Genomic DNA, 24942 nt, shown 5'->3' on the forward strand with positions numbered 1-24942 from the left:
AGGGTGCAGCAATCCAGCGGTAACCCATTAGGGCCATACAGAATAAACGGGCGAGTTTTGACACCGCTACCGCCAATGCTGCAGGTGAAACAAGACAACAGACAAGCGCCCCTAGAGCCGCTGAAACAAAGTCCTTCATGCTGCAATGCATGAAGCACGACCCAAGCATCACAACAGCAATTTCTGATTTCCCCAGGGCAAGCAAAATGCAAGCAGCTTCTCCTTTCCACCTCAGTGGTCCCCTGAACTACATGCATGGGACCCAGGAGAGTCTGTTTGCAAAGCGGTTCTGCTCTGCATAGGCTGGTGACCTAACAAACATTCGCTTGCACCTCTGAATTCTGGGGAGCTGGAAGATCTCTTGCCAGATGGAGAAGAGCCCCTTGTTCTGGTCCTTCAAGCCAATTTTCATCGTCTGCACCATCCTCGCACTCAGCTCCTTCTTGCCCCGGCCATGCAAGAACTGGAAACACAATGCAGAAGTTAGATTTCATGCACTGAAGAACATGGGGGGTGGGAAAAAAAAGATAACAGGAGGTAGGGAAGGGAGGAGAAACTTTGGATAGTGCTTGACCAGTCATTCAAGGCTGTGCTAAGAAAACATCCCAGGCTGACTTCATAAAGATGCCCGAGGACATGCAGCTGGACAGATGCTTTGGGGACCAGCCATAACACCTTTCCTCCAAGTCGCCTGCCTGAATCCAGGTGAAGTCTGGAGTGAAAAAGAGGGTCTATCCCAGCCAGCAGCCTATGTTAAGCGACCATTAACAACTGGTCCCTTTAGGGGCAGCTTCAGCAAAGCAGGGCAGGGGTGGGAGTTCCTGGGCAGGCTGGGATTTGGGGAGGGAGAAGACCTGTGTGAGCTCTGCTGTACCTGCAAGGTGTTTATACAGGATCGGATGTCGTTCTCCGTCTTCTCACACAGCGCCATAAGTGCTCCCATGTCTGCCTTCATGCCCTGCCGGAGGGCAATCTGCAGAAGAGGGAAGTGGGGGCGTTAGCTCCCATCTCCCCCAGACACAGCCCAAGGGTGGAAGCGCTCTGGGCCAATACACACCTCGCAGAGCCGCTGCACCATTCTGGAGGGCGCAGTCTGGGGGAAGTTTAAGAGGAAAGCCTGCTGCCTCAGCTGCCTCAGAGCGGGGACATACCTGGCAGAGAGACAGAGACGAGCCTTGAAGGATTAACTCAAGCAACGGGGGAAAAACAGATGTGACATGAAAACATAGGATCTGTAGCAACAGGCCAGGCCTAACCCCCTTCTCCAATGGACGTTTTGTCCATGGGGCAAAGGTCTTCCTGAATCCAGCAGCCCACCAGGCTGGCATGGTGAAGGATGCCAATGTCTGCCAACAGCACATGACGGAGTGATGAAGCCAGGCACCTAGGTTGATAGTGGTGGTCTCTGGCATGAATGCAGAGCAAGGTTTGGACCCATACCCTTGGGGATACAGTGAGACATCATCCCCTCTGCCACCCAACCGAGATGGACTGAGGTGTGCACTGCAGCACATGTGTCGAGGGGCTTGCTTGCACACACAAGGCACATGGCTGACTCGGTAACTAAGGAAGAGTAAATAAAGGGTGTTTTCACAAGGAGCCTTCTCTAGGGAGTCGTGCCGGTGGCTATGCATAAAGCAAAACTTTTTATGGGCTTGAGTAGAGAACCAGAGCCTGCCAGGATCTCTTTAAGTCAGCATTAGAGATTAATGGAGCAGGCAGAGGAAGAAAAGAGCTGTAGGACTGGAGAGAGGGAAGGTGCACTGCTTTGACACAGCACGCCCTGCACCGCTTTCATGCTCACAGCGCAGCAGCCCCAAAACCAAGGTGCCAAGAAGAAGAAATACAAGCAAAACCAAAGCTCCTGGCTCTCACCCCCACCCTCTGCGCATAGGGAGATACTAACTGGTCGTTGCAAATACAGATGATGGGCCGTAAAAGGAGGCCGCCTTCTCGCCTCCTCCTCTTGCCACCTGCCCCACTGATGCTGGCTGTCGGCTCTGGCTCCGCATCCTTACGGTTGATGATGCTCAGCAGCAAGTTAATTGAGGCCTTGAAAAAAGTAAACGCTTGCTATTCACAAACACAGCAATAGGTTAGTAAATTATTTCCTGCTCAGGCAATGTTGTGAGGAGCCCCAGACACTTCCATTGCCTTCTCTGGACACCCCTGTTGTCCAGGGTCAAGCACACAAGTGGGTCGCTGAGCTACAGGCTCTGCTACCTGCTGCCCTCGACTCCCCACTGCAAAAGCCTCTCCCATATCCGAGTGCCACGATCCCAGACGGGTCTGTTCCCCAGGCCCGGGGGTACACGGACCATGTGCTGCACCCTGGTCTTAGAAGGGAGCCCAGTATCAAACAGCGCAGCAAAAGGGTTCACCCGATCTCTGGCTGAGCCTCCCTCTTGTCCTGACGTGCCAAGGTCTCTCTCCATTCCCTGCCCACCGGGCATTGCGCATACCGCAGCACATGCTCACAGTGCTGCCCCACCAGCTTTGCATTGACCGTGGGCTGTCTCGTCCGCTCTCACAGTAGCGGCCAAGCAGGAGATGCAAAGAGAACGATGGTGAACTACCACCCTTGCTGCAGACCATGAAGCACTTCAACAGCTCAAGCAATGGGCAACAGGGGCAGGAGGGCATTTTGCTGTCTGTGAGACCTAATCTCAGACCCTCGGTAGGTGAGCCAGGCTTACAATGGGCGCGCCATCTATTTCATCAATAATCAGGCAATTGGGCTTCTCGTTGGCACCCAGCACGGACTTCATCTGCGTGGCAGCTTCAATACGGGTTTTGAAGACATCCGGGCTGCGGTCATCACTGAAACACAAAGGGGCTCGGAGTGGCCGACAGCCCAGGCAAGCGGAGCCCGGGTTTGGGTCCCCACCCTGGGGACGGAGCCAAATACTCACCTGGCATTCATCTCCACCACATTGTAGCCAGCATGCTTGGCGATAACGTGGGCCAGCGTGGTTTTCCCCAAGCCTGGCGGGCCACACAACAATGCTACCTGCAGCAAACGGTGGGCAAGAGAGCGATGCTCAGCAAGCGTGCAGCCGTCGGCTCGCTCTCCAGACAGGTCTCCCTTGGAAAGGGGAACAGCTCTGGAGCCCCATACTACTTCTCCTCCAACAGCTGCCTCCTCTTCCCAGGGCTCCTGGCACTTCTTGACACTAAGTCCCTCTGGTGCTTTCTGCAGCAGCAAGCCTGGCCCCTGGCTCAAATCCCAGCTGGGGTCACAATGGCTCGCTTCCTCTGACATTTCAGCTGGGCATGGGATTCTTTACTTCCTGTCCTAAATGGCTGGGCAACAGTCTTAAACAATGGGTGGCAGCAGGGATTGCTACGTTTACAAGCAACTGTTATGTTGGAAAGGGCTTGACTGTACTTCAAGGCAGGCATTGCCATCAGCTCCGTTTATTATACATAAAACAAGAGGGGTATCGGTTTAAGTCAGCAGAGTGCATGGGTGAATGAACCCAGGGATGCACGCTTATTTAAAGCGGTCTTTGGCAGAGCCCAAGCTTGCAGAGGCTGCAATTGTTAAGGTGCTGCTCTGCCGTGCAGAGCCTAGACTCGCTTTCCATTTCCAAGTCATTACATGGAGAGAACAGAGCCTGTACAATAAGACAGGTGTGTAATTTTACCGTCCACCAACGTGTGGCCGGCCCACTGCTCCATGCTGGATGGAGAGCCGACACGAGTGTGACTTGACATCACCCGCTAGTGGACAAGGTGTCAGGAGACAGCGCTGCCCATGTAAGCGAGCACTTCCTCAGTCCCAGCTAGTCCCTTTAACCTCTCCGTACCTGGAATAAGATCCTTCCCTCCTACCCCCTGCCATTATTCCACGGTTTAAGTTCACAAAATCAAAATGCAAATAAAGCAGAAGCAAGCAAAACCCAAGAAGCCCCCTCAAGCACTCAAAACACAACTTAAATGTCTGGGGATTGTGCTGGAAGCTTGGCTGGGGGGAGAATCAGGCCAAGACACCTCACCTTATACTTGGGGCGCTTGTGAGGGTCCAGCTCAGCCTCCAGAATCTCCTCCGTGACCTGGGTCTTGCTCTTCCATTTGTTCTGCTGTTCTTTCAGCTGCTTGAGAGGGGGCCGGCCTTTCTCGCTCGGCTTCGCCTTCTTCTCCGGCTTCTCCCTCCCGAAAACCACCGCGTCCCACAATTTGAGCCACTTCAGAAGGCACCGATTCGTGTACTGGATGTTGGAGGGGAAGGAGAATGGGACATTGAGCGGCAGTAGCTCCAACTGAGCCGAAAAACTGAGAAAGAAGCAGAGAGGTCTGCAAGGGAGACTCCAGCCAGCACCAGCTCAGCAGAGCTAGAAGCATCCTTCTCTGTGGCTTAACGCACACCTGTTTAGGGACCTCAATCTGGGCTGGTGTGGACGTGTGTATGTGCAACACAAATATTTGAACAGATAAGACAGTGGTTTGCAGAGGTTTGTAGAGCATGCGCACACACACACCTTTATCTTTCTAGCCTGTATCACCTGGTTGGATCTAGCACTATGGGAGGCTTGTTGCAGTTTCTAAGGAGCAGTCGTAGGTCGGGTAAGAACATGGCACCAGGGCTCCCAGAGGATTAGAGAATGGTTATTAATGACAAAGGCCCCGATCTCATCACTCTAAGCAGCTTACGTCATCGCTGAGCAGCTCCGTGTAATGCCGGGGAGTGAATCTATCGACCCAAAGGCAGTGCTGGGTGGATTCCTCCTCCTCGTTGGCCATGTCTGCTTCCTCGCTAGGCTCTGAGTTCTCATTTTCAGGCATGCCAGCGCTGTCGTCGAGATGACTGCAATAATCAAAAGCAAAGATAGAAGTCCAAGCTAGCCCAGCCCAGGGAGCAGAAGACAAACCAGGCACTCCATTGTCATCTATAATTAAAAGTCCCATCCTGGGTAGATCACACAGAAAAGGAAGATTAAAAGCAGCACAAGCATGAGAGGAGAGGGACTCAATGAGGATACATTTAGGGGCAGCGAGTTGCCCCTCTCCCCACTGTGCACCGACTGCTCCAGGTCGCAGCATGGCAGAGCTACCCCTCCTGTTCTGAGAAGATCCAGATGTTTACTCGACATGAAACAGCTGCAGCATCTGGAGAGCTGTGATGCACTTTGTGTATCTTTGCATGCCTGTTGTGTTAGGGTCACCCAGAGAGACCTCAGCTAAGGTCAGGGCCCTGGCGCACAAGCAGCGGCACATGCACATCAGAAGAGGTGTTCCCAGCTCAGTGCTCCAACCCTGCAAGACCCTCCTTCCACCCCCAATGCCAGGAATCCCACCTTGACACGATCCTTGACTGCAAGCACAAGAGGAGAAGCACCAGAGCCACCCACCTGGCTAGTAGTTTCGTCAGCTGCTGCGAAGCCTCCAGCACCCGCTGGTGATGCTGAAACACAAATGGGGTGACAGCTGGGTCAGAACTGGCTGCTCTGCTACATAGCAAGTGACTTAGGGATTTGACAGCTGATGCTGCTTGTCTCTGAGGGGCAGAGGGAAAAGGTGCACGAGATCACATTGTGGAGACTTCCTTTTCCTCGATTTAAAAAATAATAAGACTCCGTCTACTGAAATATTTCATCTCACAGACCGTACCAGTCCTGGCTGTTCCCAGACAAGACATCCAGGGCCTAGTTTTCAAAGAGTCTTTATCTAGGTTTGGAATCCAGTATATCCAGGGCAAATATATCTGAGGGGTCTCCATGGGACTCTGCATGTGTACATAGCACCACACCGCAGGCCTCTTCCAGACCCATTCCCAACCTCATAGTTTCATAGTAGCTAGGGTCAGGAGGGACCTGAACAGATCATCTAGCCTGACCCCCTGCCACAGGCAGGAATGGATGCTGGGTTCACAAGACCAGCATTCAAGTTCTTGAATAATTAGATTAATTAAAAGACCTGATCTAAAACTTCAAGTGAGCAAGTTACTTTGAGAAACTAGTTTTGTCCCAAGCTCTTTATTAAGAGCCTACACATATTCTGTATGCGGAAGAGACTGAAAATGGTTATTATTAAATGATAGCATGATTTAAAAGTCGTGGCAGTGAATCAGTATGCTTCCTATTTCTTCTCAGGTTGGATCTGCTATGCTGAGAAAACCCATGGAAGCTTCATTATTCCTTATATTAGTACAACCAAGTCTCTGCAGCAGGTCATGGGCTCTTTAATCAAAGGCTATTTATTTTGCAGAACAACAGGTAAAGTTTGGTGTTGACCATGATTGGCAGGAAGCTGCAGCTTCTGCCCGCTATGGAAGCAACCTGGTTCTGAGGAGACAGACGGGAGGTTGTGCCGTCTCCATCCTTGCGGGTTTTTAAGACCTGGCTAGACAAAGCCTCTGCTGCGATGATGTAGCTGGGGCTGGTCCTGCTTTAAGCAGGGGGTTGGATTAGTTGTGACCTCCTGAGGTCCCTTCCAACCGTCATTTTCTACGATTCTATGAATTGCAAGTGGAGATGGGAATGGGATTTGGGTACAATACCTCTTCATACACTTGCTCCTTGAGGTAGGAAAAAGGTACTCCCAGTAAGTGAAGCGGTCTGCGTGTATTCCAGCCCAGAGAGCCTGGGAGCTGCAAAAGATGAGAAGAGACCAGACGAACCCTTTTTAGCACAGAGATGCAAAGCATAAACATACACATAACTCTTGAAGGACTCCACAGTACACATCTGGACTACTGCGTTCAGTTTTGGGCCCCCCACTGCAGAAAGGATGTGGACACATTGGAGAGAGCCCAGCGGAGGGCAAGGAAAATGGTTTGGGGGCTGCGGCATATGACTTACAAAGAGAGGCTGAGGGAACCGGGCTTATTTAGTCTAGAGAAGACTAAAGGGGGACTGAATAGCAGCTTGAAGGGAGGTTCAAAAGAAGATGGAGCTGGACTATTCTCAGTGGTGGCAGATGACAGAACAAGGAGCAATGGGCTCAAGCTGCAGCAAGGGATATTTAGATTGGATATTAAGGAAAACTTTCTCACTAGGAGGGTGGTGAAGCACTGGAACAGGCTCCCCAGAGAGGTGGTGCAGTCTCCATCCTTGGAGTTTTTTAAGGTCCAGCTAGACAAAGCCTTGGCTGGGATGATGTAGTTGGGGCTGGTCCTGCTTTGAGCAAGGGTTGGACTAGATGTGACCCCTCCTGAGCTCCCTTCCAGCCTGAATTTCTATGATCCTAGGCTAGAGAATCTAGGAGTTACCCAGCTTCCATCACTGAATCAGAGCTCACAGGACAAGGCAAACCCTAGGTTCATCTACACTACAGGGCCTGGCTGTGTTGGCAGAGCTCACGAGCTGCTTATGATAACACAAGGAGGTTTTCTGCTAGCGGAGCTACACCTCCTACAGCAACACAAGCTAAACCGAGAAGCCTCATCTATCACCCCGGCTGCATCTGACTCCAGAAGTTTTGCTGGTCACCTAGTGGATGTCACGACTTCAAATGACCTATGATGGCAAAACCATGCGATTCAGTGCAGCTCCTAACCACACAGTCTGCGGTGATCTGGTCTTACCTCTACGCCGGTCCGGGTGCAATCTTCTCTCAGAACCATGAAGACTCTGGTGCCATCCGTCGACGTCACATTGACATAGTCCTCCAGGATGGGGGGGCGCCTGAGGACCCGACCGAGGTTCTTCTCGGGGGGCGGTGGTGTCAGTCGCAGTGGAGCCATGTCACTCAGCTCCAGGCTATCCGGACTCAGGAAGTCTGGGCTCCTGTAGCAGGTGCCAGAGAAGCAAGAGAGAGCCCATGAAACCAACTGTCTGGGAAGGACGTCATCCCTCTGCCAAAACTGACTTTACATGACCAGCTGAAAAGCCAGAAGCCACAGTCAGGTGGCCAGGGCCTTCCTAAGGGCAGGCCTATACAGGCATCTGAAGTTTCAATACCCATAAATTGAAGCATGTTAATCTGCCCCCAGGTCATGCAGGACTAAGGCTGTAATTTAATCTGGGGAGGATTTTCCTTTGGACCCAAGGAGGATTAAGCTAAGGTGCATGAAACAGCCTCGTTCCTTAATGAGAGCCCGTGCATGGGGCTTCAACATGCTTTGACTCTTGGTCCATTGCTTTAACTTTCCCCGAGAGCCCCCACATAGGCACGGCCCAAGCCCCCGTAGACTCCTGGAAAAGGAGGCTGCGCTCACATCCTGCGCACGCCACAGCCTGGCGCACAGCCCTCCGGGCCGTCCTACTCCCAGCCTGCTCTGCACAGCTCTGGCAACAGCACACCACTATTTCAGCCCCATATCCACTCATTGGTCCTGGTACTGCAGCTCCCCTTCCCATATAGCAATGCTGGTGTCCCTCCACCTCAGCTTGAAGCACTTCCCATTATTGTGGCCCTCAGAGCCTGTTACCATAAGGGTCTCCAAATAAGGCTCTTGATACTGCTGCAATGAGTGGACCATATAAGCTCAGCTAGAAGAGACACCTCCTGCTACTCCAGTCCCTGAGCCGAAGCTGCCTGTCCTGCTGGCTTTGTGAATGCAGGCCATTTACCAAACTCAGTTTAGCTCCCAGATTTAAAATGACTGCATGTCGAGGGCCTCCTGAGTAGCAATAAAATGGAAAGGAACCTGGCACTCGGTGGCTTGGAGCAGGCCCCAGGGGAAGGAGGTGGGGCGATGTCATCCTGGGGGAAATCAGAAGCCAATTCACGCTCCATGCTGAAGTTCAGCTTCTTCACAGCTTCGAGCCGCCGACGTTTCGGCTTGGGCGCTGCGAGAAACAAAGGAGGGGAAGGAAGCATAGATCCAAGCATGGTACAGGCAGGAGGTCACACCTTCCCACAGCTCCTCCCTGGGGATCTCAATGGGTTTTATTAGGGAACAAAGCTTCAAAACCAACACAGGAGGAAGGAAGCACCTTCTTCCTCTTTTAACAGCTCCAGAATGGATGCACGATAGACAGAGGTGGGTCTGCCAGGAATGGGAGCCAGAAGTCCCAGTTCCCTGCTGGATCACACACAAGCCGTGTGCCCTGATTTACTGAGTGAGACTTGTAGTGAAGACTGCTTTCCCGACCTGCTCCGTGCCCACCCTGGCAGACACCCGAACTCCAGCGGTCTTAGGCAGGACAAGGGGCTCTGTCTGGAAAGGAGCTGAAGGGAAAATATCCACTCTTTCCATAGTGATATCAATCTGCCAAGTTAGCCAAGCTAACGCCACAATGAAAGGTAGAGTCCAAATGAAGGCAGATGCTTGCTGGCATATATATATAGAGCTAACGAATAACATCGGTTGACAAACATACTGAGCCCAGGTGCAGGCTCCTGAGGGAGCAAGCTCTCTGAAAACTCCTCCGCCTCCTCCTCCAAAACGTGACGGCTACAATCCAGATCCCGCTTCTGAGCCTTCGCATCTCCCGTTCTCCCTGCCGGGCCAGCCCCATTTCGAGAGTCCTTGTCCTCGTGCGTCTTGCAGTCTGGAGCAGCGGAGTCCTTAACCACGTCCCCAGCTGAGATGGCTTCTTCAAATGTCTGCTTTCTATTCCGGAACTGGGAGATTTTGGGGGCTGGCATCCAAGATGTGACATCTGGAAAAGATTTTTGTTAGAAAAGGCATGATGGGATTATGTAGTCATTGTGCCTGGAGGAACAGCCCTGAAATAGCGTGATGTTAGGGCAGGTGTGGCTGCGCCAGACCTACTCCGGCCAGCCAGCACCCATAGCATTAAACCTGGTGCTAACAGGGGTTTAGTTCAGCTCAACTTGAACTGATTCTGCCCTTTCTTCACGTCTGACTTGGTCCCACCCACGCGTTTGGTGTAAACCGATGCACCTGCAAGCAGAATCCAACACAACCACTTGCTCCAAACACACACATCCTGAGTTCTGGTGGGAAACACATGGGGAAAAAATTAATACGCAGTGCATTTTCTTTAGTGCGTAGACCAGCTCAGAGAAGATTGTGACCAAGGTTGGAAGCCGCCAGGAGAGGTAAAGAACAGACAAAACCCAGCACTACTGCCAATACATTACTGAGCCTCAGTATCTTCATCAGCACCACTTTGCAATCGATGCGACTGGGACTGATCTCTCGACCCACCCATTCCCTTTCTGATATACTGACAGAGACCTGAAAGTCCCCTTTTCTTACATGCGCACACACACATGTATGCATGTACATACACTTCAGAATCACAGAAAATTCAGGTTGAAGGGACCTCAGGAGGTGACATCTAGTCCTACGCCCTGCTCCAAGCAGAACCAGCCCCAGCTACATCATCCCAACCAGGGCTTTGTCTACCTGGGTCTTAAACACCTTCAAGGATGGAGATGCCACCATTCTGGGTAACCTGTTCCCGTGCTTCACCACCGTCCTTGTGAGAAAGTTTTTCCTGATATCTACCCTAAACTTCCCTTGCTGCAATGTGAGCCCATTGCTCCTTGTCCTGCCATCTGCCCCCACTGAGACCAGCCCAGCTCCATCCTCTTTGCAGCCCCCCGGCAGGGAGGTGAAGGCTGCTATTCAATCCCCCTCGGTCTTCTCTTCCCCAGACTAAATAAACCCAGTTCCCTCAGCCTCTCCTCACCAGTCCTGTCCCCAAGCTCCCGAACCATTTTTCATGCCCTCCGCTGTATGCACATGTCGATGTGCACATACAAGGACATATACATGCATGCACACACACATGCATGATCATCATACACGTATGTCTGCACGTACACACATGCACGTGTGCACACACAGGGATGCACACACAGGCAGGTACGCACAGGCAGGCACGCATGCACACACATGCATGCACACACGCACCTGCACAGGCATGCACACACGCACCTGCACATACAGGCATGCACATACACATGTATGTATCCATATGCAGACATGAGCGCACACATAGAGCACGCGCACATGCACACACACATCCACTTATGCCCACATACATGCATGCAGGCACCCCAGTGGCCACTGCCACATCCACCCAGCTCGCCTGGAACCCTCCTGCCAGGCAGCCTGCCCAGCTGGCGCTGTCACCACGGTCCTGCTGCAGGGACAGGCTCGGACTCGAGCTCCTCCGCCTGCCCCGGCCCGAGAGAGCCCGGCCAGGGCCCGCCGGAGTTGACCCCCAGCTCCCGCCGCCGCGCACCTTCCAGGTCGGCCAGCACCTCCAGCTCGGCGGCGAAGCGGTGCTCGAAGCCGTCCTCCAGGCCGCGCAGCTCCTCGGCCTCCATCCCGCGCCCGCTCGGAAGGCTCCCGCGCTTCCGGCCAACGTTCCATCCGGCGCGGGGGCGGGCGCTGATTGGCTGCGCCGCGCCGGGCTGGATACAATGTAGCCGCGCTGCAGGTCGGTGCCGCTCCGCGCCTCCCCCCCGCCCCCGGGTCCCGCTCGGCATCCGCTCTTGACACGGCGCTGTGCACGGCTTGACACCGACCTGGGGCACTTCCACCCTCGGCCGGACGGCTGGGGGCATCCCAACCCCAAGCCCCCGGGCTTGGGCCTGCCCTAGGATGCTCACCAAACGAAGTGGGAACATCTGAAGCCCCGGGTGGAGGTGGAGGTGGAGGATGCTTGCCCATAGCAGGGCCACACATGCTTCTCAAATGACGGATGGATTCGGGCTTGATTCGGTTTGGGACACGAAAAGTTTCCTTAAGCAACAAACCCCCCTGGGCTGAAGCGGGGCGGGGGCCGTGCTGGAGCGTGCCTGCGGAGGTGTGACCACGAATTGCCCGGGCGGGCTTGGGCAGCTCCCACGGATTTCGGGTTCCCTGGAGACGCACCGTAATGCGCCGTAGGCTAATCACGCCGCGCAGCGTCACGGCGCGAGCTGTGCGAATTAGGCTAATAGCTGCGGTGCTATTAGACGTCGCTAACACCACGTGCAGGCGCTGCTGTGCGGTCCCCGTCGTTTCGTTAGTGCTTCGTGCAGCATTAACGACTGCGCATTAATGAATGTGTCGGCCCGCCCCCTCCATCCAGAGTTTAAACCCAGCGGCTCGGCGCTTCCAGCTCGTCCTAACTCACCCCGCTCCTGCTGAACTCTCCGCCACCCTCTCTTCTTTGGGGTGGTCTTGATGTCCCACCAGTCCAGCCAGCCTTTGCCCTGCTCTTCTGCCGTCTGTTCTCCGCTCCTGGTCCCCCGCTCTTATTTCGCCAGCCTTGCTGCTTGTTTTTAACTCCATGAAGTTCTTGTTTTTGCTTCCGTCTTAAACTGAATCATCCAGGCCTAGGGCCCCAGTATTAGTAAAGCTCCTACCTTTTAAAAAAAATTAAACTGGAGAAAAATACATGTTGTTTTGTAGCCCCTCGCTATGTGCATCCCCCTTTTCACAATTCCAGATGTGCATGTGCGCTGGCCTCTGGGCAGGTCCTGCATGGCCCACAGAGGTGAGAGGTGGGTTAGCTGGCCGGGTCTTTTCCGTCTGCAGTCATTTAGACTGAATAGGAGCTGTCCTCTAAAGCTGGATGTTGCGGTGGATGGGAGACCGTGTCTGGGTTCTGACAGCAGAGCGAAGCTGACATTTAAAATCCCAAATGTTTCTAGCACTGATTAACCAGAGGGTTCCTCTGCCCAGTATCAAGTCCCAGTTTATAAATCCAGAAAGAATTAAAAAAAAAGTCCATGTTACTTCTTGCTCTTTCTAGTCTGCCTTTATTTAAATGTCCTTCCACTGGATCACTGTCATGTCCATCTCAGAGCGCGTTGCACTCTCTTGACAGTCTAGGTAACAATATGAAACACTCTCACTTTCTTCATTTTGTTCAGTGGCCTTGTGCCATTCCTCCTGGGCTTGTCAAATCTCATTTATATGACGTCTAGATTTGGGGCTGAGCCCCAGCTGGCAGCATCCTTGCCATCATGATGAATGCTGGTTGGAAAGCTCAGTAACTGCTGGGTGCAAGGTGGCTCTTGTAGTTCCCGCAGCTCATGGGAGAGAACCTTTGTAATAGCAAATCGTTTGCATTGAAGTAGAGCCCGGGACTCCTAGTCCTGGACCAGGACCCATGGTAACTGCTTCGATTCCCAAGCACGGTGCAGAAGCAGTAATGCGTGGCTTCCCGGCTCTTTGCATGCAGCTGGGAATGGGGAAGCTGTTATATCACAACACCACTGTAAATCCCTCATGTAGCTACTCGACTTTGCAGGGGACAGAGTCATTTTGTATTTCTCTTTCCCCTGTAATGTGCAAAGCAAATCCTCCAAGCAAGCCTGAGCTTTCAAAGAGGGTCCAAGGACACAGTTCATACCCATGGCAGAGACCCAACGTGGCCAGGCTGCCCTCTCCCCATGTGCACAGCATCTCTCCATCAATCTGTTTCTTCAGCCGCTTGCACAGTACTCACTGCCACACTACAAAAATAGAGAAAACACATACACCCACTTAATGGAGCGAGGTGGGTCTGTGTGTTTTTTTGTATCGTGGCAGTGGCAGGGAGCACTGTGCAAGCTGCTGTACCAATACAGCAAAGACAGTCCCTGCCCTATGGAGCTTGCAGTCAAGAAGCCAGGACTAGTGAGTGTAGCAAAGGCAGGGAGGGGAACAGCTGAACAAGTGCAACGGGAGCCAGAGAGATGCCACTGCCATGATACAAAAAATAGAGAAAAACACATAGATCCACCTAGCCCCATTAAGTGGGTGTATGTGTTTTTCTCTATTTTTGTATTGTGGCAGTGAGCACTGTGCAAGCGGCTGTTACAGTGGTGTTAGAAGAGCCTCCCTTGTCCTGCTTTTACATGCCCTGCCTGTTCAGACTGATGGAGAGAGATGCAGTGCACATGGGGGGAAGGCAGCCTGGCCATGTTGGGTCTCTGCCTTAGGAGTGAAATATGTCCTTGGACCTTCTTTGAAATCTCAGGCTTGCTGGAGGATTTGCTTTGCACATTACAGGGGAAAGAGAAATACAAAATGACACTGCCCCCTGCAAAGCTGAGTAGCCTCGAGAGGTGAAACGAGAGACACCAAACTAGAGCAATCTGGGTACAGACTCTAGCCAGCTAGTCAGACCCCCTTTCCTAGTAGAAACTCCCTTTCCATCACAGAAAAGATGGAAAAGCATTCCCTGGCCATGCAGCCCTGGATTCAGAGAGCAGCTTTCTAGGTCTGAAATGTTAGGGTCACAGTTATATTCTCAATCCTTCCTTGTGAGCATGAAAGAAAAAAAACCTGCACTTTTTGATTGTTAAATAAAAGCCGGGATTCTCACCAAATCCTGTGCCTTCACAAGTCACGACTGCAGATAAGATATCGTGGATTGCATGAGTGGTAATGAATTGCAACGAGCTGACAACACAGAGCTTCTGCCTTTAGACTCCCTGTTGCTGCTGTGCTGTTTCAAGGCTTTTCTCACCTGCAGTGAAGATGCTCCTACAGTTGTGTTTCTTTCCTTGTTAAGGGCTTTGGCCATGGAGCCGGGCAGCATCGATAACTTGTCCATCCTGTACCAGAGCTCCGACTTCATCGTGGTTAACAAGCACTGGGACATCCGCATCGACAGCAAGATGTGGTACGAGAAGCTGACCCTGCAGAGCCAGCTGAAGTACCGCTTCCCCGAGCTCGCCGACCCGGACACCTACTATGGCTTTAGGTGAGTGACCCAAGGGCAGCAGAGCCCTTATCCTACATACGTGGATCCCGACTCTCTCTGCAGTCATGGTGCCTCTTGGAGCCTGCAGCTAGTAAGACTGAGGACAGAGCCAGCTGGAGATGGGGCATTCCTGATGCAGGGCAAGCATCTTGCAAATGAGTCACTGGAGAAGTTCAGCCTCAGCACAAAGTGGCCGTTCTTTGTGTTTAAATTGCAACAAGGGAGATTTAGGGTAGACATCAGAAAGGCTGTCTAGCTGTAAGGGAAATTAAGCACTGGGATGGATTACCTAGGAGAGGTTCTGAAATCTCTGTTGGCTTTCAAGAGCAAGCTAGACCGAGACCTGATAGGGACGGTCTATGTATTGGGGGTCCTGCCTTGGTCAGGAAGAAGGATCGGATGAACTATTGAGGTCCCTTCCAGCCTTGCTTGCATCTGATCCTGTTGCCCCCAAATCTTCTCATTATAACACAAAACCAAAAGGCAGTAAAAAGCTAAAATTGCTCCTGAAACCCAGGGCAAACTGCTGGCTTCATCATAGCCAGACAATGCTCCGTGGGTTTCAGTCAGCCGCAGGGGGCAGGGACCTGGGGTCTGCAGGACTCGTAGAAAGTGTGAACTATCTGTGTGCCTGGAACAGCTTGCCGCAGGTACAGAAGCATCAGGAAAACCTAACTGAGAGTGAGAAACACTTAAAATGATGAGCCAGCCCATTTCAAGAGGGCTGTACCGGCAACTGGGATTGCTTGAACCTGTTTAGGTTTAAAAAAAAATCTGAATGAACACTGTCCCCTTAAGAAGGGACCAACACAATACTAGTGAACATGTACGTGAGGCTTTGCATCGTCAGGGCTCTACAGACCTCTCCCGCAAGTGTCGGGGCTTGCCCAGGCTTGGCATGAAACCCAGCCCAGTGCTGGGTCTCTGCTGGCGGGGACGCTTTGTAGCACGGGGATCACAAAGAAGTCTGCGGGCCGCACCTCCAGAGTACATTACGCTGGGCTCCTTTTGCACAGACCAGAGAGAGTGCTGTGGTTTTTAATGGGGTTCATGGAGAAGGGCTGTGACCTCCTCCTGCTTTCTGGTCTCTCCCAGGTTTTGCCACCAGCTGGACTTCTCCACCAGCGGTGCGCTCTGTGTAGCCCTCAACAAGGCGGCGGCTGGGAGCGCCTACAAGTGCTTTAAGGAGCGGATGGTGACCAAGGCATACCTCGCCCTGGTAAGCATACCCTCTTCTTTGTATGCTCACCCATAGCCGTAGCATCCTCCCTGGGCTTTAACTGGATCCTGTCCTTTCAAGGGTGATGTTATGGTCCAGAGGACTTAGTCCTATTGTTAGTTCTCCACCCTATTGCCTGTGAGGGGTGCCATGTGGGATGAGGAGTGTGCGTCTGGTTCACAGCTCTTCAGCTGCAGCCTGGAGGGTGAAGGGCTTGAAGTCAACCAGAAGGTCCAGCTAACTTTGACGCAGCAGACAGGATTTTCACACTTGGCTCCTTCTACTTCCTGAGACTTTGTGGGGGCCAGATTTCTCTGAGCCTTCCTCCTAGGAGCTTGGGAAGCTCTCTGCTGAGAGCATTTCTGGACTAAGGGTACTGGGAGGGAGAAGCTAATGCAGTGGTTAGTGCTGGTTCTTGCAGGTCAGAGCATGGGCAAGTTGAACACTTGGCCCCGAGGCAATGGCTCGCTGTGCACCAGCTCAGGTGCGCTGGAGAGTGAAAATGGTTGTGCTTTTTCTTTGTAACTCTGCCATGATTTGCTCTGCTCACAGAAAAGCCTAGAGACCTCATCCATCTCCCAGTCTCTCACCACCATCCTGAGCACAGAGGAGAACGTATCTCAGCCGTCACCTTGGCTCTCTAGTCACACATCTGAGTGGGCTCAGAGCCATAAACTCAGCCAGATCTGTTGCACGTGAAGGAAGGAGCCGTCAAAAAGACAGGCCCTGCACACTCAGCTATAAGGCTCCAGATCAGGATGGCTCCCTGTGACCTGTCTGCATTCATCTGTCCCAAGGCTGCCTGTGCCCAGGAGACTATCATCTGCTCCATGAGTTGGAGTTTTTAATCTCTGACTGATAAATGCAATTGGGGCTGTTTCTCAGGCAGGATAAATATACCCCAAGTCTCTTGTGTTTGGCCTTTGCTGCTGAATATAGCAGGATGCCCTCTTCTTCATGGTTGGGACAAATGCATGTCACTTCCCATGCTTCCACGTGTGGGTTTAAACATGTGGGAGAAGTGAGTTGCAAACGAGATCTGCTCTAGGGCTACTCTCTAAGGAAGGTTTCCATGCCGTGGCTTTTCCCAGCTGAGCACAGAAATCCTTCCTGCTAGCTAATGCGATCCCCTTGTTTTCAGTGGGGGCTTGTGCACATGAGCCAGGGGGCCATATTCAATTCACAGCCAATTAATTCACAGCTTCAAGATATTAATTCACAGCTGCAAGCAGCTCCGCTTGCAGACAAATGATGTTTATTCCCACAACACGCTCCATCCTGCAGGAGGAAACGAGCACACGTGAAGTTAGTGTGGCTTGGTGTCATCTCTCAGACAGAACCAATTTGTCTCATAGCCAAAAAGCTGTTGCCGTGCAGCTGATTCAAGGAGCGGCAATGCTAGTTTCCTTGGTCCTAGATGCAGTGCTCGAGATGCTGGAGCTAGTTCCCGATGTCCCTGTTGGCAAGCAGTGCTGCTTGGAGGCTGGGCTTTCCTTGTGTGAGCCACATAGACAAGATGTGTCATATTAATGGTGTAATTGGGCTTCCTTCGAAGTTGGCAACAGGTGCCGAGACACAGATCCTAAAACAGACATTAGCTATTGTCAGAGAGGCTCTGCATAGAGACCCTTGCCAATGTGGGATCGGGGCTTGCAATTGTAAGTCCTTTGGTGCTCAGGCCATGCTGTCTTAAATGAGAGTGCGATTTCTGTAGTAAGCCCCCATCTTTGTGGAGGAGAGGGGATGGCCAGGACGAAGGAATAGCAGGGGGGAAATTGGGAGTGTTGTTCATTGCAGGCATAAAGTCATACCCAGCGACCTGTTTTAATAGCCACCCCATTTTTCAGTGCCCGGTGGAGAATTACACACATCCTTGGTGGTCCATTAACTCACTGTATCGCAGCGTGACTTTTAAACTCATCTTCCTGCTATGGGGTAGAACATTTACATGTATTAAATTACGACGTGCGGCTGGGTTTTGTTTTGTTTTGAGTGACCTGGAGGGTTTATGGCCGACTCTTGGAGGTTAGCGTGTCCCCTGATCTGATGCTGTCTTCTCTGCACCGCAGGTCAGGGGCCATGTGAGTGAAAGCAGGGTGACGATCCGTTACGCCATAGGGAAGAACACGACAGAAGGCCTGACCCACATGATGTGCATCGAAGGGACGACGGGTGAGCTGCAGTCAGCCATCTCCTGGGTCCTTTCCTTACCCTGTCCTGCCAGACTGGAAGCTATCATCAAAATAACTGAATTTCTGTCCTGTCTCTCATTCCAGGCTGTGAAAACCCAAAGCCTTGCCAGTCCGAGCTCGTTGTTCTCGAGCATGGGACATACAGCGGTGACCCAGTAACCAAAGTGCTGCTGCAGCCCCTGACAGGTAGGAGCCAGAGGCCTGGAGCAACCTTAGCCTGGACCTAGGTTGTGAAATCTTATGTGAAGGGAAGCCCTCTATCCACGGCGTAGGACAAAGGGAGCTTGTTGTGTTGGATGGAGCCCAGGAATTGAGTGAGAGCACACCTGGCTCTTAAGATAATCACTTCTTTGGAAAGTTAACGGGACTAGTATCCAGATCATGCAATGGGATTGCAAAAATGTATTCCCCTCTGGGGACGGGCTGGACCCCAGGATCTGTTGAGTTCTTAGTGGGTGTTCAGTTTCCCATGTCTTTCATTTCCCCCAATCCTCCCCAGGTTGCAGTCATAGACAGACAGCCATTAATGACTTGCATATATCAACAATTAGATTTGATGTATTTTAATGAAAAGGGTTGATCATGAAGGCTCCCCTCCCCCTCCAGCTAGGTGAAGAAATTATATGGAGCTTCCCCATTCACTGTTGAATAGCCATTTAACTAGGCCAGGGTTATCAGTTTATCTGTTATCAGGTTATCCGTTATCAGGTTATCAGTTAGGTTTCGACTCTTGACAGTGAGTGCCATTCCTTAGGGTAATGGGTTTCAATTACTCTGTGTCACTGTGGTCAAACTCTTGGTGCTTTCCTGTTTAAATCAACAGAACGATGGGATCTGGCCTTGCAAGCCTGGCATTGTACAAGGTCACCCAGAGTTGCCTCTGGTTTCAGTTACACATTTACAGCAATGACATACAGTCCCTCTCTTTCTATAACGAGGGGCATAGATAAGAGGGAAGCACTTATGCCAGGGTCTTTAATGTGTTTCTTATATAGAGCCGTTCTGCTGACTGCCGCTGACAGCCAGGCCAGGTGGGTCTCATGGCTCCAACTCAAAAGGAAAGTCTTTGTGGGGCAAGCTGGAGGGAAGTAGAGAGACCTACACTAGATGGATCATGGGATCAGACTTTCCTTTTGTGGCTCGGGCCCTTAGCTGCACTTCGGGTCTGCACCAGGAGCATGAGCTCACTGGGAGCTAGGAAATGATGAAAGCCAAACTGGTGACAAACTAGGGCTTCCAAAGGTCCTAGAAGGCCCTGCATAAGGAGCCCTCAAATATTAGTTTTTGCAACCAGCCTGCTTTATACCCTCATTCCCCTTTTCCCCTTAGGGCGGACGCACCAGCTCCGGGTTCACTGCAGCGCCATCGGACACGCCATCGTGGGAGACTTCACCTACAGCTTCAAGAAGGACAGCAACCCGTACAGAATGATGCTACACGCCTACTACCTGCGCATCCCCACCGAGCAGGAGCTCATTGAGGTCTGCGCGCCCGACCCCTTCGTCACCGCCATGGACAGCCATTGGGTCCCTCACCGCATCGTGCACCAGCTGGACGAGGTGATCCAGGAACTGAAGGACAAGGCCAGCCAGGCAGGGGATGAGGAGGGGAGCCAGGAAGCTGTGCTGAGGGATGGAGGAGAGGAGAGGCTGAGCCCAGCCCAGAGCCCAGAGACAGAGGAGCAGCAAGCCAAGTGCGAGCAGTGGCTGGCGGAGTGGGCGCTGGAATGAGAGCTGCCCTTGCTGATGCCTTGCAAACCCACACCTCCATTTTTAATCTCTGCAGGCCCTGCCCACCCCCGCTGTCCCCCCAGGCCCCAGCGCTGCCGCCACATTTGCACTTTCCTAGGCCGTGTTTTCGTAGCCTGAATCTTCCGCAGATTCAAGTCCGGGACTGAACTCTGATGCATTTGAGCACCCACAAAGATTTCTTTCCAATGCATCGGCCCAACCCCTGCCTCTGCCTGTACCTTCCGTAGTCGGTGCCAAAGCCACGTGGTTTCACCCTCGTGTGTCAGAAAATCGGTAGGACCCCCTTCCTATAGCAGCCTTCATTAGCATCAGCTGTTAGGTGGGCCTCAGCAGACCTGATCCTGTGACCCATCTAGTGCAGGAAGTGAGGGAGGTTCCCCCAGACCCTCAGTCCTGGAAGGAGGCTGAGATGCAGCCTAGCTCAAGAGCATCCCTGATTGGGAGCGGGGTAAAACTGTCTGGTAGGACCTGCTTTGCTTTCCCACTTCCCCTCTTGAGGAATCACCTGGGCACTGTGTCCCATTGACTCTGATGATCGTCCAGCGCAGGGGATGAAGAAGTGGCACTCGCTGTGTTTCCTGAATAAGGGTGAAGGGATGTGACGGCCAAGGGCTTTGTTACAGGGTCATGAGGTGTTAAAACCGAGCTGCTTGCAGGACCCCTCCAAGGGAACGGCGCACTCGGAGCACTTGGCCTTGCTGTTTTCCTTGCTGCATTTTGTCTGCTTGTCTTTTTAAAAGGTTTTATGGAAAACTGAGTTAATGAACACTGAGGGATTTTAAATTTTTTAGAGAAGTTTGACAAGGAACGCAGCCTTGTGGTGATTCTGCAATGCCGTCGGTCTCAAGCCTTTCTACATTTCTAGCCTGTTTTGCCCCTAGCAGGTTAACAACGTCCAAGATCCCAAAGCTTTTCTCTCTTGAAAGAGCTGTTTTATTACCCCCTCTTCTATCTGTCCTTTTCTAACTCTGGTTTTTAGTTTTTGACGGCGTTCCGGGTAATTCTTAGCTGAACATAACCCTGAAGTGAATTAAAAGCAGTCGACGTATCCTGCTGCCCGGAGCCCCCTTCGACAGGGCGCTGCATGTCTTTCATCACTAGATGGTGCCCTGGCAGCTCTTGTGATCACACCGGCTTTGGACGGCAGCGGCGGGACCCGAAGAAGCCACACAACCTAAAGGGATGTGAAGGAGCAGATGCAAACCAGGATAGAAAGGAAGATCCAGCTGGGAGCTGGAATTCAGCAAGAATCAAGGAAGCCTTTGCGGGAACTTCTTTGCTTTGCGAAGCTGTTTCACTCCTTTAAGGCCGTCTGGCCCATTCAAGTCTTCATCCTGCCCGGCTGCCTTTTTAAATAACAGGATGACACTGTTTTAATGGCGTTGAGCACTGCAGTTTGTAGGTTTTTGGGACCATAGACCGTGGTAGCGCATGCAGCCCTGTTGTGACTCGGCTCTCTTAGGTATTTTCATAGCAAAGCTCCCTGTAGCATACCAGGGACTGAGCAGCTGCATCAGCGCATGCCTTTAGTGCCCCTTAATCCCCAGGCTGTTGTGCATCTAATGCGATGCATGCTCCCATGCTTGAGAAAATCCACCTCTAGCCTCCGATGACTGATGAGGAACCCCCCCGTGGTTCTGCCTGGCTTGCTTTGGCTGCAAGCTTGTATGTCTGCCCCTCCGCGTGAGTTGAGGTCACGTGTTTACATGGTGCATCTTCAAAGATGGTCTCGCTGGAGTGTGTAGCAGGCAGGGATGCTTGTTCTAGGCACAGCTGTTTGTGCGTCTCTTGGTTTCTGTTACACTCAGACCAACACATGCCCCTTGAGAGGGAGATGAGCAGGCTGGGGGTGGATGGAAACAGTGCACGTGTGTTCCTGCAGCGTCCAGTCTGCAGTAGGCTATGGACTGGTCCTTGAGATAGTAGCTCATCATTGGAGCTCCTGATACATAGATGGGAGTCTCCTGTTTGCTGCTTAATGTTCAGCACTTGGTGTGCGTGTCGCATGGGCTAAAGGCCTGATAACACCAGAGGAATCATTGCTTTTGCAGGAGTTTTCCCTACACCAGGGATCGGCGACCTATAGCCCACGGACAGGATCTGGACTGTTAGGCTGTTGGATCTGGCTCATGGACCTGGGGTTTTGGTAGTGGGGAGCTTTGTGGGAATGGGGCTTTCCAGGGTCTCCTTCCAGGCTGTAGCAGATGGGTCGTGGCGCACACTTTCTTCTGATGAGCTGCACCATTTCCTGCCCATGGTCTGAGAAGGTCGCCAGCTGGTGTCCTACGCCATTTCCTCTGGTACCCGACACAGGGATCTGTCCATCAGTGAACACATGTAGCTCAGGAAGGGGCACTGATTAGCAACTGCAGGAGGCAGTGATCCTGCCTTGGTTCTCATTAGGGTCCAAGATCTCCATTTGCGTTCGGATGCTGGTGTTTTACTGGGCCGGCAGTGAGGAACATACCTCTGCATGTGACTGTGACTGACTTGCACTAGTTGGCTGAGACAGGATCCTACAAGCCATGACTTTGGTTCCTTCTGGTTCATGGGACCGTGTTTGTACTGGCTCAGGGCAACCCTAATTATCAGTGTTACTGGCTGCTACCAATAGCCATCTGCTTGAAGGTGGGGGCAGGGGGGTGGCAAGGATGAGAAGCACTGTGGAAAAATGTGTTGCTTGCCTCTAACTCTACCAGGTCTGCTCCAGACACCCTGGTCTCCCCCACCCTTCTTGCATGCATGCTCAGGGAGAGGGGAAGGAACAAGGAGCAACTGGGAACGGGGCAGGGAGCAACTGGGAAATGTAGTCATGATGAGCACCAGTGTCTGGAGTGAGTGACTTCACTTAGCACTGTAGGAGGACTATTGCACTCCAAAGGCAAGAGACCACACCTAGGCCTCTGGGTAATACTTCTGCAAGGCGTGGGATGGAGACTTTGCACTGGGGGAGCCACGAGATAGGCAGAAAGCGTCTTCCTGCTGAGAGACACTCAGCATTAACCCGAGTGGCTCAGTATTGGGTGGGAGTGGGGCTCCCTGTTGGCCAGGACCATCTCAGTTGGAGTCTTTGGGTGTGTCTACATGTGAACATTTAATGTGCATTAGCCTGATTTAAGGTGCATTAAGAGTGCGTGTCTACATGCATGCACCCTTAATGTGCCTTAAAATGGCGTAAAGCAGGTATCAAATATATGCGTTAATAGCTCAATCGCATTAGCAAATGTGTAGATGCGCTAATGCGCATTAACGCAGTGTGTGTCCATTGACTTGGGAATAATTTTGTCCCAAGTCAATCCGCACACCTGCGTTAATGTGCATTAGCACATACATGTGTAGACGTGTGTCTAAATCACCTTAATGCACGTTAGACTAACGTGCATTAAGTTTAGGTGCATGTCAAAGCACATGTAGACTTGCACTTTGTTGTGGTGATATACACATGCATGCACGCCCCGCCGCCTGGCACATCACGCTGGTGCCCACCAGTTGGCAGACCAAGCTTGCCCCAAATGGTAGGAGTCTGAAAAACATTGCACCCAGTCTCTTGTGGACCAGACGTGCCCCCCGCCACTCCTGCTCTGCCCACCCTCCCGGAGTGCTTCGTCTCTGTGTATTGCACTTTCCTCCAATGCTGCAAGAACTGTAGATGAAATATATTTTCCGAGTCGTGGACTGAGATTGTATTGTACAGCATCACTTTCTGCTTTCATCCCTTATCGCTGCCGCACCAGGTTTGCTCTAAGGTAACTCAGCCACCGTGTTTAGCACATAGTTCCTTCCACGGGGCAACGTGGGGGCCTTATGTTGCTCCCCTCGTGGATTTGAAATGTCATGTTGGTTTTATTTCGTGTGTTTTGTGACCTTTTGTAAACCTCAGACTAATCTCTTGTTCTTACACTTTTGTGGATGGTGCCGTAATAAACCATTAAGCATATACACCGCTTGGATCGCAGCCTGTTAAATTTATCCAAGCTGGGTGTTGCTTGGAGACAGTATCATTAAATGAAAGATCCAGCTGCTGCGCTGGTCTTCCCAGGAGTTAAGTTTGCCTTTTTTTGCTAAAGCTGCATAACCCGTAAGACGCCGGCCTGAATGAGAAGCAATGGGCTCAAGTTGCAGCTAGGGAAGTTGAGGTTGGATTTTAGGGAAAACTTTCTCATGAAGAGGGTAGTAAAACACAGGAACAGGTGACCCAGAAAGGTGAAATCTCCATCCTTGGAGGTGTTTAAGACCCAGGTAGACAAAGCCTTGGCTGGGATGATGTAGCTGGGGCTGGTCCTGCTTGGAGCAAGGGCTTGGACTGGATGTGACCCCCCTGAGGTCCCTCCCACCCTCTATGAATGAGGTCCAATTCCCATCTCTGCTACAGACTACTTTGGCCTGCCAGTGCCTCAGTTTCCCATTTGTACTGTGGGAACAGTCTCACGGGGGACTGTGAGGACACGTCCATTAATGACTAACCTGGAAACTTGGGTAATGAGGGCTGTCTGCATGGTCTAAGTGAATAGGGCCTCCATGAAGAGGCTCGTGGTGAAGGAGACTAGAAGTAAATCCTTGCTGCTTTGCCCTGTGTTTGGAGACTGGAGGTTGTTCACTTAGCAGCGTTCGTGTCTCAGTCCTCTAACGCTTGCTGACAGCACAACCCCCTGGCTCTTGTAGAAAGAGAGGGAGAGAGACTTGAATGTCTCGACCTACTTGTGCCCATCATAGGGCAGGACAATGCTACTGACTTGCTCTTTCTCTTCCTGGGCTCTTTAGCATGAAGAGGGGATGTGGACCGTGCTCTGCTGAGCTCCGTATTCAAGGCAGCGCAGAAAGCAGCTCTGAGTTGCCTCCGATGCAGGTGGGACCCAGCGCGGGTGAGAGGACAACGATCCGTCCCAGGGCATGTTGCCCACGATGCCTGGTGCATCATCACGGGCCCTTGTACCTACAACAGCTGAAGCACGATTTCAGCCTTCAGCCCGACTCTCCCCCCCTCCTGCTTCTCTAGCGCCCGACACTCATGCAGCTTTTACCGGAGGCCCAGTCAGAAACAGGTTTGACTTTGAATTTCCAAACCGAATGCACCCGTCCACACTGAACGGCCCAGACCAGGTTCAAACCAAAGTTCCTTCCAGGGCTGCTGAATTTTTGAAAGCCCACCCTACCCCTGCCAAAGGATTAGGTCCTGGTGTCCTAGGGTTAAGGTTTTGGGTCAACAGCAACCCAAAAACCCACCCAGGGTGGAT

At 52.1% G+C, this 24942-nt stretch overlaps 2 protein-coding genes across 3 annotated transcripts in view; one reads left to right on the top strand and one right to left on the bottom strand.

Moving 5' to 3' along the window:
• CHTF18 (chromosome transmission fidelity factor 18) overlaps window positions 1-11236 on the bottom strand; it is a 35033-nt gene extending 23797 nt beyond the window's left edge. Inside the window, exons 1-14 of one of the 2 annotated variants that reach the window (XM_014608448.3) lie at window positions 11106-11236; window positions 9267-9548; window positions 8591-8732; window positions 7526-7727; window positions 6500-6589; window positions 5352-5404; window positions 4654-4807; window positions 3999-4211; window positions 2913-3010; window positions 2697-2820; window positions 1907-2052; window positions 1058-1151; window positions 875-973; window positions 333-463 (exon numbers count right to left, since the gene is read on the bottom strand). In XM_014608448.3, the coding sequence (XP_014463934.1) occupies window positions 333-463; window positions 875-973; window positions 1058-1151; window positions 1907-2052; window positions 2697-2820; window positions 2913-3010; window positions 3999-4211; window positions 4654-4807; window positions 5352-5404; window positions 6500-6589; window positions 7526-7727; window positions 8591-8732; window positions 9267-9548; window positions 11106-11190 (1913 nt within the window). In that variant the 5' untranslated portion in view covers window positions 11191-11236. The remainder of the gene's footprint in view (window positions 1-332; window positions 464-874; window positions 974-1057; window positions 1152-1906; window positions 2053-2696; window positions 2821-2912; window positions 3011-3998; window positions 4212-4653; window positions 4808-5351; window positions 5405-6499; window positions 6590-7525; window positions 7728-8590; window positions 8733-9266; window positions 9549-11105) is intronic. The other variant, XM_014608449.3, reaches the window with a different exon arrangement.
• Window positions 11237-11242: 6 nt separating this feature from the next.
• On the top strand, window positions 11243-23645 carry RPUSD1 (RNA pseudouridine synthase domain containing 1). Its single transcript, XM_014608454.3, has 6 exons — window positions 11243-11303; window positions 14355-14546; window positions 15642-15765; window positions 17835-17937; window positions 18042-18143; window positions 19287-23645. The coding sequence occupies exons 2-6, from the start codon at window positions 14365-14367 to the stop codon at window positions 19685-19687; spliced, it is 912 nt and encodes a 303-aa protein (XP_014463940.1). The 5' UTR covers window positions 11243-11303; window positions 14355-14364; the 3' UTR covers window positions 19688-23645.
• The last annotated feature ends 1297 nt before the right edge of the window (window positions 23646-24942 follow it).

This window comes from Alligator mississippiensis, chromosome 13 (genome assembly GCF_030867095.1).
Source record: "Alligator mississippiensis isolate rAllMis1 chromosome 13, rAllMis1, whole genome shotgun sequence".
Lineage (NCBI taxonomy): Eukaryota > Metazoa > Chordata > Crocodylia > Alligatoridae > Alligator > Alligator mississippiensis.

What these genes read in the sequence shown, in the direction of transcription:
- RPUSD1 (XM_014608454.3), top strand. Translation starts at nt 14,365, where the DNA reads ATGGAGCCGGGCAGCATCGATAACTTGTCCATCCTGTACCAGAGCTCC. An exon ending in GACACCTACTATGGCTTTAG is followed by an intron (nt 14,547 to 15,641) that starts GTGAGTGACCCA and finishes GGTCTCTCCCAG; the next exon opens with GTTTTGCCACCAGCTGGACT. An exon ending in GCTGCTGCAGCCCCTGACAG is followed by an intron (nt 18,144 to 19,286) that starts GTAGGAGCCAGA and finishes TTTTCCCCTTAG; the next exon opens with GGCGGACGCACCAGCTCCGG.